Below are 17443 nucleotides of genomic sequence, written 5' to 3'. Positions count from 1 at the left end.
GCAGAACAAAAAGGCATATGGCAATAAAATTATAATTAGTCAGCACTTACTGTGATGTTTGAACAGAGTTCCATCAAAGGCCAGGCGCGGTACTTGAGTGAGAGAAATTAGGTGGTTAAAAAGACAGAAAAAAAGATGGATTTCAAATGTTGTTTTGCTCCGTATGCTAATGTGGTTTCTGCCACTATCATCTCATCAGATTTACCAACAACTACCTGTTTCTTAGAGGGACGCCACGTTGTCCGGTTTGACGGGGACTCACTTTTACGCACCAGGATCAAATCAACTTTTACTCCACACATTGACTTTGCCCATAAAAGAACGTTTCACTTTTGATTTTCAGAGGTTTAGGGTTCAGCAAAAACAGAACATGCTGAGTGAGAGTCATCTCTTACAAATACGAACCGCACTTTTGTTTATCTTTGATTATTCCCCACTGGTGGCCTGAGCGGTAGCCTCAAACACTGGAACTATTTTACTACTCCCCACTCCTTCACAGCAAGAAGGTTCCGGGTTCGAGCCCTTATTGTGAAAAAGGAGCTAGCCCAAGAGCTAACGTTCATCCGTAGTCAGACTTTAAAATTCAAACCTGAGAGAATGTGGATTTTTTTATTCTTATTTTTTTTATATATGGACCGAAACATTAACACCTGACAGTCTCTCTTGGTCAGCAACGGATTCGTACTCCTCTCTGTAACTCTGGAAGGTTCTTGGTATTTAGCTCGGGTGATTTCTTGTGGATGGATTCCTCTGAAGCTCCCACGTTGGCTTTTGCTGCATAGTTGAAGGGTTCAGTGGTGGATGCACCTGGGTGCAGGCCGCATCACAAAGTGGAAATTAATGGGCAACAAGGCATGAAAACTTGCAGATGGGCCTCAGCAGACGGGAATTCACCCCTTCACTGGCCTTTTCGGTACAGAGCCAAACAGACTTGTCTCATTATTTTGGCTGCTTTTAAATTTCAGCTTTCACTCTTTAGCCTGACTAAACAGAGCTTGTCACATTATCATGCTCATCATGCCTCAGCAACTTTCATTTAATTACATTTCACAAAACCTTTTTTTCCTGGGCTCTCGGGCCAGCAGAAGGATCCGCCCATGTGTCCAGTGGTTTTTAATAAAATAAAATTACTTTCCAATCAATCAAAGTGAACATTCAACCGCCATTTTAAATGACAAGACTTCAATCTTGAAGTCATTGTGTCAGAAAGATGAAGAGGAACCACAGAGCATTCCCAAAAAAAAAAAAGGGACCTGAGAGAGAAAGCTAGTGCCGCTCATCAGTAAAGGCACTAAAAAGAGAACAAATCTTGCGACCAAACACATAAAATGAAAGTTCTTACATCAAAAGACAAGGAACACAAAAGGTAAGATATAGCGATCAATACCCCTTGCGAGAGCAAAGCATTAGGGAGCTGTGCAGACGCCATCATGCAACACAAAAAAAAAAAAAAAACACACGAAAAAAACAAAACTTGAAACCAAACAAAAAGCAAAATTCACTTTCACACACAGCCGTTATTCTGTTATGACTGCATCACAGAAAGAATCCATTCTTCAACCTGCTGCAGCAGCCAAGACGTGGATGCGTGAGTGCATGCACGTGTGTGTGTGAGAGAGAGAGAGAGAGAGAGAGAGAGAGAGAGAGAGAGAGAGAGAGAGAGAGAGAGAGAGAGAGAGAGCGAGAGCGAGAGCGAGAGGGGAAGAAAGCATTAGAGAGTTATTTGCATGCGCTGGTAAAATGTTTAAGCGGATCATCTTGCTGCTTCATTTAATCGTACTTAACCTCTGGGACCTGTCCAATAAAAACCCACAACAACAACAACAGCAACAGACACACAAAACTAGTTCGAAATGCAACTTTCCTCATGGAAACTTGAGTTTTTCATGAAAATCCAAAACAGAGACTGGAAAAGTTGTTGTTTATCTTTTAAATGAAGTGAAGCTCTGTGAAAGTTTAACGTACGAAAATTCCTCCAATGACTATTGAACCGAAGGAGATAATGCAGATGTTTCATGCAAGGTCACAGCTATTCATTATGCTCACACACACAAAACCGAGTGTCAATGCATCTTTTTAAGTGAGTGATTTCTCGTGTGTGTGTGTGTGTGTGTGTGTGCGCGCGTGTGTGTGACAGAGACAGGGGGCCTCCCACGGCCCATTGAGAAGGTGTCACCCTGCTTCCAAACAGCCAAGCGCTGTCACATAATAGGGCATGGGGGTGTAGAGGAGCAGAGGGCACAGAGAGGGACCTGTCATTGGTTAAACACAGCAGGAACACATGCCAGCGAACAAAAAAATAAAAATGAAAGAAAACAGAGACCTTGAGGAAGGCGAGGATGAAGGGAGAGGACAACAGATCTGATGAAAATCTTCCCTTACGTGACACGAGACATCAAAATGATTCAGCTGGCTGGACTCGACTTTCTCCAGTCCACCTTTGGCTCATGCGCACAGTCGTTACCTTCTCCAAACTGAGAAGTGAAAGCTCTGCAAAGCAGGCAACATGAGCCAATAGCTGGCACGCAGAAGCACCCGTAGGGACTCCTGGTGCTCCAACAAGAACAGAGCAACAGCTTTATATTCTATACTTCAAACACATTCCAGTAGATCCCACCAGGGTTTTCACTAACAGAGCACAGCTAAAGCACAGGTGAGGTGTTAGAATGAAAGTTAGCTGGAGACAGGAATGTCCTGTCAATCACCAGGCAGCGTTTGGACGGTGTGAGTCTGAGTGATGCTCATCACCAAGCTATGCTAGCCAGGAATGAAGAATGAGACGACGACAGGACAAATTTCTGTCGGCCATAAGAAGAGCTGATGGGTAGGAGGTGCTAAAAAGCCTTTAGACGGAACTGGGAAGTCCTGTACACAACCCGTTTTGGTAGATCCCCCCAAAAAAGTCCACATAAGAGGTCACGGAGAGGAGGCGGCTGTTCACATGGACGCTTCCTGAACACGTTAGCATTATGTGAGTATGTTTCCCTCAGACGGGCCTTCCAGTGGAGCCTCAGGGAAACTGTATTCTTGGTGCACAATTTGAGGGAATTTTTGGGTGCAGTGTATCGGTATTTTGCTCAAGTACACTTCAACAGTCATCCGGAGGCGTGAAGATCGAACCAGGGACCGTTCAGCTACTAGAAGGTTTGCTCTACCACACCCTTGCGAAGACATAAAAAGAAAGCTAACCTAGGAACTAAATTCGTGTACCCTGAGCAGAAAACCCCGACACCATGAGTCCAAGAGGAAGGGGCTTTTTTATGTGGGTTTCCAACAATCCCCCTATCATCAAAACAAACATGGAAACATGGCCACCCTTTAATCCATGCCCAGCTGTGTCACGCTGACAAAACATCAGTACGCTGGGATAATGGACTTGCAGCAGGTGTTATATTAGCAAGGTGTGTATCCACAAAACAGTTTTCTCTTTGTGTGTGTGACACATAGAGAGATTTTCTGTCACACCAGCCCTTTTTTTTTTCCAGATAACTGGCATTACTGAGCTGTAGCTATATCATCAAAAAGTGACTTCCTCCCCCTTCCCCCCTCCCACCTCCACCTCACCCTACAAGGCTGCAACCAATGACAAGCAAAATCCCCTGAAGGTAAAAGATCCGTTCCCAGGCTTAGGAGCTGGCGAGGGGTGTGTGTGTGTGTGTGAAGATGATATGTAGTGTGTCTGTATGTAATCTATGTAAATAGCTTCATTCAAAAGCAAGATGTAGTGAAGGAGTGAAGAGAGACAGCGAGAAAGAGAGAGAGAAAGTTAGGGAATGAAGAAATACAAAGGCTTTCTCATCTGAATCCATCTTCCTCAAGTTTCTTTGTTGGTTGGTTTAGTTGTCATCATTCAACGGTGAAGTGGCCTGAAATGTGACTTTTTTTTTTGTTGCTGTTCACTGTTTAAGTTGTATTCTATCAAACACAAATCTTTGTTAAACCAGTATTATTTCGATTATTTGGTCTTACAGCATGAAAATCTGAAAAAGGAAGTTTAGGTTTCAAGGTGAGGTCTGTCATCTATTGATTTAAACAACAAAAACAAATTTTAAAAAAAGATATTCCTTTAACACTGACGTTAACATGAAAAACAAGACTTCAACCTCTCATTAGACAGAATATGCTCCAATTTATGCACAAACCGCTGACTTTTCAAACGGCTACATTTCTCCAAATCCATTACAGATTGGTGCAGGAATGAGTCATAAAACCAGGAATTAAGTTAACATCTAAATTAAAAGGGGGACATTTTGAAAGGGTTTCAGCGAAATGCATCAAATAAAAAGTTTAACACGAGTTTAAGATGTTTTACAGGTTTGTTCCACACCGTGAAATTTTACGCTTCGATGTGTCTTTCTAAAGGGAACTGTTGCTAACAGGTACAGCTAAACCAGACTCGAGGCTCGTTCCCTCAAGTCTGGTTTAGCAAAATGTAAAAACTCAGTGTTCTGTGGAGGAAGAGCCACGCTTCAAATCATGATGGAAACACCAGACATGATCTGACAGAGGCTTACAACATGATTAAGATCTCTAAATCAGTATTTTACTGGCTGCAATTATTACAGTTCAGTGATTAGAAGCAGTGAATGTCAAGTTTTGAATATCAGATTTGTATGACCTTAAAACAGCTCAGCCTGTCATTTTATTACCTTTATAAAGGGACAGGGAGTGTATTCTTCTGAATGAAAATGGAGTGATGTAAAGGTTAGTATCTGATTGATCTGCTTTCCTTAATTTAAAAACAACAACAAAACCTTCCATGTCTCGCTCCACCTGCATTCTGTAACCAGCTGCTGGGTAAAAAAAAAAAGAAAAAAAAAATCTAGTTTGAGTAATATGAGAACAAACACACAGGAAGATACAAATTCTTATCAACATGCATGGCATGCGTGCGCACACACAAACACACACACGCTATTCCCCACAACGATAACTCCTGCTTTATCAAACTGATTTCCTGCTTCAGTGCCGTGGTGGGTGTAAAATTCCCTGCTTTATTTGACAAGAGACACCGCGACAGAGTTGGATGTAATGAATAAAAGTGAACAAATCCAACAGTTCTCTGCTTGTGGGGGAGGAGGAGAGAGGAGAAAAATGGCAGAAATTACAAAAGAGAGCAACTTAAGAGTGATAGAGAGAGGACAAATGGAAAGAAAAATAAGTGAATTAAGGACTGAATGGAATAAAAATGCAACAAAATTTAAATTCAAGGAGTTGTCGTCAACAGAAAAGTGAGTCAGAACAAACTCTCTCCTTCACTTTGTAAAACTTCTCCTGAAAACTTCTGACATGTAGCACTCCGGGGCTCTATCTTGGTGTCAGCCGAGCAGACTGGTATTAGCGGCCATGTTTTATTCATCAGTATTCTTAGTTGTCATTTCATGTGCTGCTCCACGACTGCCTGTGCCTTCCGAAAGAGTCGAAAAACAGGATTACAGCAAATGTAAATAATAAAATGGAGGCACATGAAGATATTCAGTTAATCTGAGCCGGGGATTAATGCAATGATACCCTGTCAGACACGGCTAGGGTTGTGGTGGTGGTGGTGGTGGTGGTGGGGTAACAACAGCAAAACACAACAATAAAGAAACACGCACATAGCTTAACGTATGCATGCACGCGCACACAAACACAAACACACGTTGCCAGCATTTAACTTTGAACAATAAATGAGCAGAGGACAACAACTCAAGCTAATCGTGTCAGAGGAGGGTGAAGCCTCTAGAAGAAGGATAAACAGAAAGAACAAACTCCTAAAATTAAGACTCTGAATCCTGCTCTATCAGATGGGAACAACTTTCCATCCATCCATTCATCCATCCATCCATCCATCATCCAATCTCCTGTTAAAAATAGCCGATCCATCCTTTAAGGTAAAAGAAAAAGAAAAGAAAATGAATATCTAAAAAGGTGCATATTGTTTGGACATAAGCCTATTTGCTTTTCTTTCCTGAGAACAGGAAAAAAAAAGATCAATATATTTGCCGCCTCTGTGTGAACATTGAGGAGCATAAGACCCACAGAGACCAGCTGACTGCTAGTTAGCTTAGCACAATGAATGCTAGTGGTTGGGAGGAGTTAGCATACGTTTGGGATCTTGGTTAGTCCAAAAGTAATCCTCCACAGATTAGTAGCAGCAGTCGCTCCTCTACTCACCAGCAAATGTTTTGTTTTGATGGCCAGAGTTACAATGGGGCTTTTGAGACTTGATGGAGGTCTGCTAACAGTTCCCATCCGCTCCCATTCATTGGCTGCGCCAGTTAGTTGTCAGCCACTCACTAACTCCCTACACAGGTGGAAAAGTTACCCATCTTCAAGTCTGGCCCCGGAGGGCAAAGCAAAAGAGTATATTTCCATAAAATATTCCTTCAATAAAACTGTATCTAAAGCTAAATACAGAACTGAAAAAGAGAAATGTGGAGAAATAGTTTGTGAAAATCTTAAACATGGACTCAGGGAAGACATAGGGAGGGAAGGAAACGGACAGAGAATTTAAAGACAGGATAATCCCTGTGGGGAAATTAGGCAGGTACTGAATATGTTCAACAAGCATAGCAAAGGTCCAAGAGGAGAAATATTTTCAACTGGAAGGTCACGAGTACAGCAGGGAATAAGTGTATGATTGGGGTTATGTTTTTGTGCTGTGCTGCTGTCAATGCTGAGGACTGTTAAACCTGTGAGGATGCAAATAATTTAATAGGGGTACACGCACTGTGTTACTATCTACCTTTGCTACTCACAGTGCAGATTCCCACCTGCTGAGATGCTCACTAATTGGATTAGAAGTATAGAGATGGGCAGCGTAGTTTCCCCTTTTCACTCACACACACACACACACCTTGAAGGTTTGCTGTATTTCATAGCCATGCCCTTCATGTCAACAGAAAGGCATTACTCCTAAAGAAGAGCGACGGACAGGTGTAACCGATGTAGAAAGAGGACACTGGAAGGGAGAGACAGTAAAAGATGAGCAGATAGCTGGATAAAGGGAGCGAGAGAGAGAGAGAGAGAGAGAGAGAGCGAGAAACACCTCAGGCCAGCACTGACCTCAGCTAAAATTACCCTGCTGCTGTTTTGCACCACTGCACCCAACACCTATTCAACACACTAGGTATTGTTAGTGGTGGAGCATAATAGTGTCTGACAAAGGTGATGCCCTGGCACATTTTGAGCTTGTCGCCTGCCTGGATAGCACGCTGCATACAACAACTACTTAATCATGTCCAGTAGTGTGTCTTCAAGGAATAAATATCGTAGGGATGAGTGTCAGTTTTACCCTTGACTGCACCAACGGAGCACAGATGAGTCATCTAAAATAGTAAAGGATGATGTAAGAATAAGTTATTTTTATTCATCGGTGGGGTCATGATGAATGAGATCAGTACAGACTTAATATGCTGGAGCTGATGTCATTTTAATTAAGTTTTTGGTTCTTTCTGGAGCTAGTCCTGATGAGCAACCAGGAATTTATCCAGAAGTCAGTGCAGGTTGTCAGGGATCACACAGTTCGATAAATAAACCACCTCACAGTAGACTAGCAGCACTCGATGCGGGTATTTATCAGCTCGGCTCAAAACCTGGAGGAATACAGGTTGCGTATGTGGCTCTGTGCTTCCGGTCCCAGGCCGGGCTGTCAGAGCTCCACCATCAACAATGGAAGAATAAATGCCGATAAACGACCACCACCCATTGTGTTCAAGCAGCGGCACACTGACAACCTTCAGTTGGTGTTGCGTTTGAAAAACAGACTTCAGCTACAGGCACATTAGAAACTCCATCTCTGTCCTCCACGCTGCTTCCACTGCAGCTATCAAAAAGTGGAGATAAGCTCAAGATGTTACAATGTTTTGACAACACAGACTTTGTTGTAAACGTCAAATGTGATGCAAAAAGGGGAGGGAAAAAAGGCACCTCAGAATGAGACCAGGATTGAGCAGGTTTACACAGGTCTGATGATGTGTGCAGGGGAAGCTGGTTTTAGTCAGAGTCTGAGTTTTGTCTGAGAAATGACTTTTCTTCATACAGAAAATCACCCAGATGACATTACACAGGGAGGAAAATTTACCTCGTCAAAAATGTGTGTGTGTGTGTGTGTTTGTTTGTGTTGTCCTAGAGAAGCAGTGCATCTATGAATGTGCTGGCACACAGTACTTGTTACTACACTCTCATTGTGTTTGCTAGTACACATTCCCGGAGTGTGCTTGTAACTCTGTGTGTTTGTGTGTAATTGATTAAGCGACTGGTCCCATTGACCTCAGAGTCCCATTAAAAGTCTGACCTCAGCTGGGCTACGGAGAGCAGTGTTTGTGTGTGCGCGCACGCGCGTGTGTGTCAGCTGGTTACTGAAATATGTTTTTCACAATCAGTACAATACCTTTTCTGCCTGAAGCTCCTCTCCGCAGTCTCTCTTTACACACTGCATGTGTTTGTTAGTGTGTGTTTGTGTGAGAGCCAACCACACACACAAACACACGCACACACACAAAGCAGAGGCATGAAATGTGTTGTGATGTCTCCTCTATGAGGAGCCGGTCTGAGACTGCTGAGGAGACGCTGCCCTTGTGAGACCTGCTCAGACTAATTGTCTCACACACACTGTACACACACACAATGAGCTCTACAAGAACTTTCTCTCCACTCTGTGTATACTCCCTCTGTCCCCTTGTTTGGAGCTGTTGTGAACTAGAGGGGCACTCAGAGATTGCAGACCTCCAACAAGGCCAGCATTAAATGGATCTGCCCCAAAAACGTAATGGGGTCCTCCATTACTCGCTGAACAAGTCCAGAATCCATTAGTCGACACAAATTTAACACATTATGATATATGCATTTCAAATTTCTTGCATTTTGTAGTTTTTGTCCAACCAACAGTCCAAACCACTAAAATATTCAGTGTACAACAGCAACAGTTTATACTGAAGTTGTTTGTTTGTGTTTCATTTTGCTCTCTGCTAACTTGCTGATAGACAAAGGTTTTAATGGAAGCTGATGATTCTGTCAAGTAAACCCATCCTGTAATTTACAAAAATGCCTTTTTTTCGTGGTATTCCGGGGAGGATTTACACAAAATTGGTTAACATTAAAGATCCAAGAATGTGGGAAAGAAAATGATTCATCTCTCCATTCTAAAGATGTTACTTATTCATCATCATCCTCAGAATGCAACATTTAAAATGTTAAAGATACTTCAAATATGATTTTAGCACTATTATCTTTACGAAATCATGAGAACTCGAAGGTAACGTCAGCAACAATACTACTTGTGTCACAAAACAGCTGAAAGTCAAAGCATTACAAGAAACGTTCACGTAATGTTCTGACGATCGATACTTTTAATAAAATGCTGCTGTGCCACGTGTGGTTCCAAACTCTCTTACTCTGAAGACTTCAAAAACATTTTATGAACAGATTATCACCCAACATTTTCATAACTCTTTCAGAGAATATTATCCAACCTTTAAGTGGAACTTATCGATGACAAACTTCTAGCTGGGTACCAACGATGGTTTCTTGTTTTAAAGCTACGCTTTAAATGACGGTGAATGACCTATTCAGTGACAAATCATCGCTATTCTCTTCTCAGAATTGTGATTTTACAGGCATGTTTTTACAGTTTGGTGTGTCCAAGGCCATTAGAGGAGAGGGCAGTTATTCAGAGGAAGAAGAATCAATTGAAAGCAAACATCAGGATCAGATATGAAATGATATTTTACACTGGCACTTTGGATTAGGTTTGTTTAAATCTACTTAAATCCGCTGTCAAATTTATAAGGCCTTTTTTCTCTATATTCCGCAACTAAAATATAGGTCATACAGTGATATGCAGAGGTGGAGAGATGCCATGTGTTCACATACACATATGTAGCTGTGGTGTTTTTGCTACAAAGAAGAACGCGCGCGCACACATACACACACACACACACACAAAAACACCACCACCACTTTACCGTCTCCCAGGGCAACAAGAGAGGAATCTACCAAGAGGCATATTGAGAACGGAGGAGAGGAGAGGAGCCGGAGGAGGAAGAAAAGAGAATGAAAGGAAGGGGAGACAAGGCGCACAAGACAACCCAATCTAGCAAGACTTATTCTAATACGGTTGCTAAAGGGAGGGAGCGCGGGGGGGGGGTTTCCCTGCTCCTGCTGTGAGAGGCGTGCATGTGTTCCTACAAAGGGATGGATGATGTGACTGATGGTCCACAGTCTGTAACTGTTGAACATCAGCGGGCAGCCAACATCAGAGAAGGACCAGAATTTCATATTGAGTACAGGGCGACGCAATCTGAGTGGGAATGAATCAAGGATCTTTGTTCCAAATCACAGTTTGAGTCATACGGAGCCTGATCCAACACTTAAATCTGCCTTAATGGCACAAGTCAAGTTTCCATCAATGTGTTTTGATGAAAAATTGAGGTGTTGCATTAGGAACTGTTGATGGAAATAGTCAAATTTGATGGGAAAAAAAAAACCCTGGAATAAGCTTACTGTCGCAAACCAACATTTTCCACCGCATCTGAAAGCAATTTCACAAACTTTGTCTTTGTTGCGTCCGAAATGTCACACGTGAACCCTACTGAGTCTGCAAGGACAGTATGTGAGATTTTCAGTGCGTCCGAAACATTAGTATGTACTCAATAGTATGCACTATCCATGCTATCCACCAGAGCGATTTCTTCATATGGCTCGGGTGACACGAGCCAAGCAGAAATTTACCACAATGCAATGCTGCCTTTGTTTGGTAAGTGTTGCGAAGGCGTCAGTCCGACGACGACAACAAATGGAGGAGCTAAGCAGCAGCAGCAGCAGAACAACAATAGCAATACCTTTCAAATGTGAGTCATTGGGAGCCATTTCCCTTTGGTTTCCATAAGATATTAACCACATGAGTTTATCGTTTATCACGTTATTGTGTGGGTAAGTTAGATGTATTTACAAACAGTGCGGAGCGGTTCACTGCTGCTGCTATGGTGCAGTGTTAATTTCGTTGACGATAATGATGACGCAATATGTTCGTCAACGAAGCTTTTTTTTAATGACGTGGACAAGACGATGACAAGCTAAAAATAGATCCTTGGTGACAAATATATGACAAGAATAATTGTATTTTCATCATGGCAAGACTAGACGAGACAAAAATGCTACTGGTTGATGAACGGACATAATAAAAACACTCTACTTTTCTTTCTTTTTTTTTAACCAAATTAATATTCAGTCTGTTGCGCAAAAGCTCCAGTGTGAAGCAGCCATGCCTTCAGCCCGTGCAGTGTATCTGCGCACAGCACTCCAGAGAACACAGTCATACACACACGTGTGTCAATGCCACGTGCCAATGACAGCCTCACTCGGTCACAAGAGAAGAGACTACTTGTGGAAATACTTTGTACATGATGCAGCCGAGAAGAAAACACAGTGTGTGATAAAGAAGGAAGACGGGGTAGTTTGTGGTGTTAAAGTAGGTGGCAGGAACACCACAAACTTGAAGAGGCACCTCAAAGGGTTCCACAGGGATAGCCATGCAAAGGTGAGCTAATTTCTGTTAACACATCATATATTGCTAACACAAATCCATGTTGCTCAATGACAACTGGCCCGCGACGAAGTTGTCTTCTGTAGTTTTGTGCAGAGAAATGGTTTCAACTGCGCAAAAGATTTGAGGTTGGTGTAGTTAGTGAGCTAACATTAGACTCACATGAGGCAATGCTAGCTTTAGGCTAACGCTAGCATTTCATCTTCATTATGAATCACAAGCATAAATCTGAAATTGGCATGTAAATTGATTTAGAGGAGATTAAGACAAACAAAAAGCGAGACAAATATTTCTCATTTTAGTCGACTAAAATATTTTTCATTTTTGTTGACTAAAATGTGACAAACTAATGCGCATTTTCATCAAAAGACTAAGACTAAAACTAAAATTAAAATGGCTGTCAAAATTAACACTGCTACCGTGACAGGAGTGGTCACCATGGTAACAACTCAGCAGCAGGAAGGAGGAAGCGCCGTGTGCAGTCGAGTACTACGTCCGAACTGATGCATACTATTGAGATTTACCCAAAAGTGTGTTGAACTTAAGTATACTTTTTGAGTATGTACTGTTTAGTTTGGCATTTTGGACGCAGACTTCTTCTCTGGATAACGTCCAACACAGCTGACACTAGCTAATAGGCTGATATCCATAGCCCAAATTCTAATATCACGCATGCTTACTAGCTGGCACAAAAGAAAAAGTAATACTTGTCCAACTCAAAGTGATTCCTCAAGAACTCTCCATTTTTTTCTGGTGGATGCTGCAGCTGACGGCCATAAAGACCTTTTCGTCTCCTACTCTTTGTCACAGCCATGTGGAAGGTTTTCGATACCGCCATCTTCTGACAAAAATGTGCATCGCAGAGCCAAGTTTTTTAGCTCTGAACCAGTTGACTCAAGAGCTCCTGGTTAGCATTTCCTTTTCCATAAAACAGCTTTAAATTAACTTTAATTCTAGATGCAAACACAACTCCTGTTGATCAGTGACAATCTACAGCTGTAAAAAAAGAGCAACCATGCAACGTACACCTGCCCCCAGAAGCGAGTCCACCAGCTTTGCTCCTGCCTTTGCTGGGCTTACCTAAGTGAAAAGAAAAAACTTCCCTTCTATCCATTTGCCTCCCAGCCCGGCCTCACAGATAACCTCTCTCTCCATCACCTCTGCTAGACACCATCCTGTTCCTTTCGATCCAAGCTGCCCCATCAATTCTCCTCCCCCTTCTCACCCTCAACCTCCTCCCTCTCCTCCCCTCTGCTGAGCCCTGCTGGTGATATTGGGCTGCAGGGAGGGGGCACAGTGGCCGTGCTGGCATCTGTTAGAAGGGCTGGCCCGCTGCCAACCACTGAGCATCACTCCGGCAACCAGAGTCACGCTATTGGATTTATAGCCAACCAACCTGTCAGCTGATGCGCATTGTGGGTATAAGACGAGTGGGCATAGCCTCTTTGGCATTTACACTGCCAAGGTGCCCACAGGAGATTTAAAAATGGGGGGGGGGGGGGCTCCTTAGTGGGTGTTACAAAACTGAGGAAGTTAGACAGCCTTTTAAAAAGAAGCATCCAACTTCCAAAACATGGTTAAAGCACTCAGAAGAACAGAGGGAGCAAGGGTTAGATGCAGCAGGAGAGAGGCGCAGCAAGGGAGGGAGGTAGATAAAGGTGATGGAGAGAGTGGAGAAAGCAGAACCACAGCGGAAACTTTCAGGATACGTTAACAAAAGAGAGAGGAGAGAGTGTCACATTCTCTCTGAGCAACTCAGCTTCCAAACAAGGTAAACCGCATCTGTTCGCTGGAAGAGGACAAGCTCATTAAAATCTAATTCCACTTCCATCAAGTTCTGCCCACTAAATGTCGAATAATCCCAATCAGTCACTGCGGTCAATGAGACATGCTTGTAAATGTCATGGCATTCACGCAGGAAACTTCCAAGATACACAAGCGGCCACCCACATATTGGGTGTGCAAGAGGAGAGATGGCAGGTTTGGTTGCTGGTGTCTAAGATAAGCGATTAATCAATTGGCCACTAATATAACCATTCAAGCAATTAGTACCATGACAAATTTATAAGTGATAATTACTTGGCTGGTTGTCTGCGCAATTTCCTGCATGGATTCAAGCAGAATCACATGTTATGGCTTTCTCACACATTCCTGAGGGACGTTATACAATATTTGATTGACTAATGTGGTTAATGCATTGCTGAATTATACACTCCAGTTGCAAACAGCCTGCCAGCAGAAGCACCCGGTTCTTTAACAGCCACAGCGTTTGCGTTAGTGCAGGCTGCAGTGAGATGTCATGACATGTAACACCACATATTTATCATCTTATTTGAGATGGGACACAATCTGTGAGGCTGCGGTGAATTCAAACCATCATACGGCAGTACAGCAGGCTGATAATGGGACTGACATTATCTATATTGTTGCAGCAAGATAAAATTAATAACGTTATTACAAAACGTGGCTCTCCTAGTGTCAGCAAGTTCACTCAAGGAGCAGTTCGTCACACAGTTCTAGCAGGCATGTGATCCAACGGATGATTCAGGATCAGCGAGTCTGATGGTTTGCAGACGAACTGAAAAGAAGATTCCATTGACCAAATTATTCTCAAGTCAGTCAGTATAACTTCATTCATTCAAAAAGTTACAGCATGGATGCCATCAGCTCCTACAAAAATGACGGTAATCCACTTATTTGCAACTTCTTGTAAGAATGTTTGTCACACCAACACAATAGCTTGTTTCTGTAACATACATGATGGCAGGCGTATTCGCTGTCACGCGGGACGACAAACAAACAGCATCGTGTTTGTCTTCCGGTGCAAAAGGGTTTACTTACGACAGTTCTCTTCGTCGCTGCTGTCTGAGCAATCGTCGTCATCATCACATCGCCACAGGGTTGGGATGCACCTTCCATTCTTGCACTTAAACTGGCCGGTTTCACACTCCGATTCCGTATGAGCTCCTGTGTTGCCAGCAAACAGCAAGTTGTCAATAATTGTTCCAGGACATTTTGTAAAAACAGTGTGCCTGCCAGTTTAAAATGAGACTCAAGTTAAAGTTAAATATCTTTATTGCAAATCAAAATGTGTAAGTTTGGATGCACTTCAGTTTCCATGAAAGGTTTCAGCCCTAATTTGTAATCTTGATAAACTGTTGTTTCTCAAGTTTTTGAGCCAAAGTCAGAATACAGCTGGAACAGTTTCTGTGGGGCAATTTTTAGAAATCAAACAAAACTCAACTCAATTAATTGGTTGTCTTATTATCTGCCTGTAGGTGCAGCAGTGGTCACATCACGACTGTGTTTTGATGTCTCACACACTAGTATTCATCATGTTTGCATCATTATGCCGCTAACATCAGTTTTCTGTTAAATAATGAGAACCTGTCCAGGCAATTCTGACACAAAAGGTTGTGCTGGTCAGTGACCGTAGCACCGCTCACGGTGGCTTCAGCCTCCAGCCTTCGGACACGTGTTGTGTCGCTTTAGCTTGGATTCTCCGCGCATTGTCACCTCACGTCACCGCGGACCGCATTCACCGCGCGGACAAAAGTGACGATCCAGGTGTGAATGCGTGCTAACGCCAAGTCTACAAAGACACGTTGATGCAGCCCTGGTGAGGACGCGGACCGGGCGGCGTTTGTTAAGCGTCCGTGGTGCAAATTCACCTCCACGCCATGTCAAGTGTCTTACCTTTCGCGCAATGGAGCTCCATGAGTAACAAATGTAATAGCACAAGCTTCCCGACTTCTGTCCACATCTTAAATTCCTGGGGGAGGGGGGTGGGTTACGGTCGTGTAGAGGATCCCCAGCTTCTCCCTCGCTCGCTGGCTCGCTCCGTGTGATCCTGTCTGTGTCTCGGCTAGTGAATGTGTGTGATCGGCTTGGCTCGCTCCTTTCTCTCCCTCCTCTGCCTCGGCTGCAATTTGAATCAGTGACGCGTATGGGCGGGATAGCTGAAGGATGGTGCCTGGGGTTAGTCAGCCCACGGTAACGGTAGACATACCAGCCAGGGAAGTCACACCTGCAGGTACAGCTGAGTCACCTAGCAGGGGTTCAACTTTAACTGCTTTCATTTTTACCAACAAGAACTAGGACTCATTAATGGTTTTCGTCCATATCGTTTACACTCCTGTGCATCGCCACAGGGACATGCACAGACATTTTGGGGCCAGGTGCACAGGTGAAAAAGGGGCACCCCTCAAAATTAATTATTTCGCTTCTATTTTTTTTTTTTTTTTTTGCTTTTAAGTGCCCAGCTGCATTTTTGAACATTTTCACAAGATCCCCCAGAATATTTTAAAGGAGGATAATGTAAAAAAACAAAAACAAAAAACATATCAGAGGAAAGACCCAAGCCTCTAATTTCATCCCCAAAAAATTCCTTGAAAGTGCATTCATTCATTTTTTTAATCAACACTTGAATGACAATTTCAAGTGTTATTTTCAGACAAAAAGCTGAGAAAACAAATTTTTGTAAAATAATTCACTGCCTCTATCTGTGTTGCTGTAAGTGTGTGACCTCACTTCTGTTTCTGTGTCTGACCGTAGTGCCTTGCTTCGTCGCACTAGCTAAAGCATGATCATCCCTGCCGATTCCTTATTTCATTGACTAATTACCTGCCAAAACTACATACCTAATTGCTTTATTTGGCCAATGTTTAAAAGACCATCTGTCTTGTAGCGACAGTCTTTCTGCCTTGTAAACTCTCCACTCTAAGCTAACGCTGGAGTCTCCCTCTCGCTCTCCTGCTCAGTGTACCACATGTTTAGTTACTCCTCTGCCTCCTTTAGTGATACTGATAAGTGTGTTAAATGTAGTTTGTTTGTAGCGTTGGAGGCAAGGCTTTATGAGGTTGCATTGGACCTGCGCCGGCTCCGCACTGATGGATCCGAACAATTAGTCGCAAGAGCTAGCCAGTCCCTGTCAGCTGGTGTGGACCGCCTTAGCTTACACAACATGGTACCTATAACCCCAGAAACCACAGAGGCAGCTGCAGGACAAAACATACACTTTGAAAGTTTTTCTCCCATGAGCCTTCATGAGCTTAGTACAATAATTTCCTCCTCTAAACCCCATCCCAACTAAGCTGCTCAAAGACTCTCTACCCCTTGTTAACACTTCTCTCTTAGATATGATCAATGTGTCGCTGTTACCAGGTTACGTCCCACAGTCCTTTAAAGTAGCAGTAATTAAACCCCTTCTCAAAAAAACAACCCTGGATCCAGAAGTTTTGGCCAACTACAGACCAATATCAAATCATCTTTATCATCATATCTTGACCATCATATCCTTCTACAGAGACTGGAACATGTCATTGGCATTAAAGGAACTGCACGAAATTGGTTTAGGTCATATTTACTAAGTCGATCTCAGTTTGTACCCACTAATGATAATCCCTCTGAAACCACTACAGTCAGTTATGGTGTTCCACAAGGGTCTGTGCTTGGACCAGTCCTCTTCACTGTTCATTGTTATGCAGACGATACGCAGCTGTACTTTTCAATGCATCCACATGAAACAAAGCTGACTAAACTGGAGGCCTGTCTAAAGGAAATAAAAACATGGATGACCCTTAAATTCCTTTTATTAAACTCTGACAAAACTGAAGTTATTGCGCTGGGCCCAAAACACCTTAGAACACCCTATCTGATGAGATAAGTACCCTGGATGGGATCACCCTGGTCCCCAGCACTACCATAAGGAACCTAGGAGTTGTATTTGATCAGGATCTGTCCTTTAACTCCCACATTAAGCAAATCTCTAGGACAGCTTTCTTTCATTTACGTAACATTGCTAAGATCAGGCGCATCCTGTCTCAAAAAGATGCAGAAAAACTAGTCCATGCTTTTGTCACTTCCAGGCTGGATTACTGCAATTCCCTTCTATCAGGCTGCACCAATAAGTCCCTA

The 17443-nt window shown here is 42.9% G+C and overlaps 1 protein-coding gene across 6 annotated transcripts in view; it reads right to left on the bottom strand.

Moving 5' to 3' along the window:
• Positions 1-15591, bottom strand: part of lrp8 (low density lipoprotein receptor-related protein 8, apolipoprotein e receptor) — a 164622-nt gene extending 149031 nt beyond the window's left edge. For 4 of the 6 annotated variants that reach the window (XM_086224794.1, XM_086224791.1, XM_086224793.1 and 1 more), the window contains exons 1-2: positions 15224-15591; positions 14369-14494 (exon numbers count right to left, since the gene is read on the bottom strand). In XM_086224794.1, coding sequence (XP_086080920.1) covers positions 14369-14494; positions 15224-15290 — 193 coding nt within the window. In that variant the 5' untranslated portion in view covers positions 15291-15591. The remainder of the gene's footprint in view (positions 1-14368; positions 14495-15223) is intronic. The other 2 variants (XM_086224789.1, XM_086224790.1) reach the window with 1 other exon arrangement.
• Between the last annotated feature and the right edge of the window lie 1852 nt (positions 15592-17443).

The sequence above is a fragment of the Aulostomus chinensis genome, chromosome 14, assembly GCF_037954235.1.
Source record: "Aulostomus chinensis isolate RoL2024-O1b breed Wild chromosome 14, RoL_Achi_v1.0, whole genome shotgun sequence".
Lineage (NCBI taxonomy): Eukaryota > Metazoa > Chordata > Actinopteri > Syngnathiformes > Aulostomidae > Aulostomus > Aulostomus chinensis.
The sequence above is the reverse complement of the archived record's forward strand: the minus strand, read 5'-3'. Positions and strand labels throughout refer to the sequence as shown.